The following is a 2,609-nucleotide window of genomic DNA, read 5'->3' on the forward strand; positions in this document are numbered from 1 at the left end:
CAAAAATTAATGGCTGGTATCTACTAACCACAATAGTGGTTGAAAAAATTAATTACATAGAGTCAAACCAAATTTCTTTAAATAATGACAATGCCAATACTAGTTCAACAGAATTAAATGTTTTGGAAGACCATAATCCTTATTTGCAGAATAATTCATTAGATAGTGAAATAACATTCAAAATACAATCAAAATCATATTTGACATTTTGATGTTTTTGAAGTGGTCAGTGTATAGAGTGTCTAAAGAGAGACTGTGCTGAAAACAGAGGAGTAGAAGAAATGAGTATTTCTCTTCCTATGACTGAACATAGCAAGAAACAGACAACTGCATAGTCTCCAGTGGAAGGCAGAGTTTTTGAAAAGCAGATAGATGTTTATGAAACCCCTATTTTACTCCCATTCAATTCAAAACCTTCTATTGTTCAAAACACTCTTATCTTTCAAATAATGAAATCTTCAAAAACCCCACTGTCAGCTTTCCAAATCCCAAAATGCCTCACAATTTCTAACTTGTGGATGATATTAATTTTAGACAGAAAATATTTAAATCCAAAGGTGATGATAAAGTCTCTCTGTGGTGCAATGTGGATCAGTGGCCTCTCCAAAGCCCTGAGATGCAGGTTTGATCCCACACCCAGAACAGGATATTAAGGATCTGGCATTGCTGCAGCTGTAGCCTAGATTGCAATGCAGTTCGGATCTGATTCCTGGCATAGGAACTCCATATGCTGCAAGGTGGCCAAAAAAGAAAAAGTAAAAAATAATATTGAAAAAAATATTATATCCTTTTCTTCAAACTTCTAGCAGCAAATGTAGTTTCTTTAGAAGGTGGTTATTACGCTGAGCACAAGCAGCTCCCCAAAGCTTTCTGTAGGGCTCCTGTGACATCTTTGTTTCTGAGGCTATAAATGAGTGGGTTGAGCAAGGGAGTGAGGATAGTGTAGAAGGCAGACACAGCTTTGTCCTGCTCAGGGGTATGGTAAGAGTGAGGCAGAACGTAGGTATACATGGCGGCCCCATAAAAGAGGGTGACAATCGCCATATGTGAGGAACAAGTGGCCACTGCCTTTCGCCTCCCCTCTGCCTCATTCATCCTATAAACAGTGATGAGAATCCTTGTGTAAGAGGCTGAGATGACAGAGAAAGGAATGAGAAGCATCATAATGCAGCAGATATACATGGATGTCTCATAGGCTGATGTGTCTGTACAGGAGAGCTTCAGAAGGGCAGGTACCTCACAAAAAAAGTGATTGATTTCCCGAGAAGAACAGAAAGGGAACTGCATGGTGATTGGTGTAAGCAAGAAGCCATCTATGGACCCTCCTAGCCAGGCCAACAACACAATCAACAAGCAGACCTTGCGGCTCATAAGGACAGGATAGCGCAGAGGGTTGCAGATGGCAATGTAGCGGTCATAGGACATGAGTCCCAGGAGGAAGAACTCAGCCCCTGCCAAGGTCAAGTAGAGGAAATGCTGGGCAGTGCATCCTGCAAAGGAAATGGCCCTCTGGCCCACCATCTGGTCAACCAGCATCTTGGGTACAATGGTGGAAATGTACAGGATGTCCATTATGGAAAGTTGGCTGAGCAGGAAATACATGGGAGTGTGAAGGCGTGAGTCCACATGGATGAGAATGATCATGATGGTGTTGCTGGCTACGGAGATGACAAAGACCAGGAAGATGAAGACAAAGAGAAGCCAAGGGAAACGAGTATTGCTGAACAAGCCCAGGAGTACAAAGTCTGCATATATGGAGTGATTGCCCCACTCCATAACTCTGTAGGTTACACAAAAGAGATAAACATGATAGGTAAAGCTGTGCCAAAAGATAAATATTAGGTTTATTTAAAATGGGATGATGCCACAGAGAAAGCAAAACAAAGTAATCACATCTCATTGGGTAATAGCCCACTTTTCTAATACTTCCTGTGGTTAATTCCAGTTATAATTTTCTTTAAGAAATTAGTTTTTAACTTTGGTTCCTAAGTAGACCCACCTTCATTCATGAAGCTCAAAACTTTTTATTTCCTGGAAGAACATCCACAACAATATTATATTATGTCACACCATACCATCATTCATTTAAGGATGATGTTCTTGATTTACTATTATTTCTTAACTTGGAGGTGTTCCCATTGGCTCAGAGTATTTATTTATTTAATTTTGTTTACGTGCAATCTTACATTGAGGTAGACATACATAAAACAGATTACAATAAGGGTTCAAGATGGAAATATAGAAATATTCTAATCCCATCTCCTCTCCTGGGCAAAACAAATCTACAGCTACATGTGGAATAAATCCCTTTGAGAGGTACCTAAAAACTAGATAAACAGAGTCTCCATAGCAAAAGGTAAAAAGAAGGAAATCACCAAGATGGACAGGAGAAACAGATTAATGTTACATCAAAGAAAGAAACCACATCTCAGCAGTAGCAACAACCATCAGGCTGGATCTCAAAGATTTTTTTTTTCCTGAGGATCAAGGAATTTTATCTCTGCATCAGGTATCCCAACCCTCAGATCTTGCATAGGACAGAGAAGCTCCATCCCAAATACTTGATTTTAAAAACCAAAATGGGGAATACTTCAAGGAAAACTATAAAA

The 2,609-nt window shown here is 39.5% G+C and overlaps 1 protein-coding gene across 1 annotated transcript; it reads right to left on the minus strand.

Moving 5' to 3' along the window:
* Nucleotides 1–837: 837 nt before the first annotated feature.
* Nucleotides 838–1,776, minus strand: LOC125124539 (olfactory receptor 2T27). The gene has a single exon (XM_047774623.1). The coding sequence runs from the start codon at nucleotides 1,774–1,776 to the stop codon at nucleotides 838–840; it is 939 nt and encodes a 312-aa protein (XP_047630579.1).
* Between the last annotated feature and the right edge of the window lie 833 nt (nucleotides 1,777–2,609).

This window comes from Phacochoerus africanus, chromosome 4, assembly GCF_016906955.1.
Source record: "Phacochoerus africanus isolate WHEZ1 chromosome 4, ROS_Pafr_v1, whole genome shotgun sequence".
NCBI classification, from domain to species: domain Eukaryota; kingdom Metazoa; phylum Chordata; class Mammalia; order Artiodactyla; family Suidae; genus Phacochoerus; species Phacochoerus africanus.

Excerpts from the sequence above, each read along its gene's own strand:
- LOC125124539 (XM_047774623.1), bottom strand. The coding sequence starts at position 1,776 with ATGGAGTGGGGCAATCACTCCATATATGCAGACTTTGTACTCCTGGGC.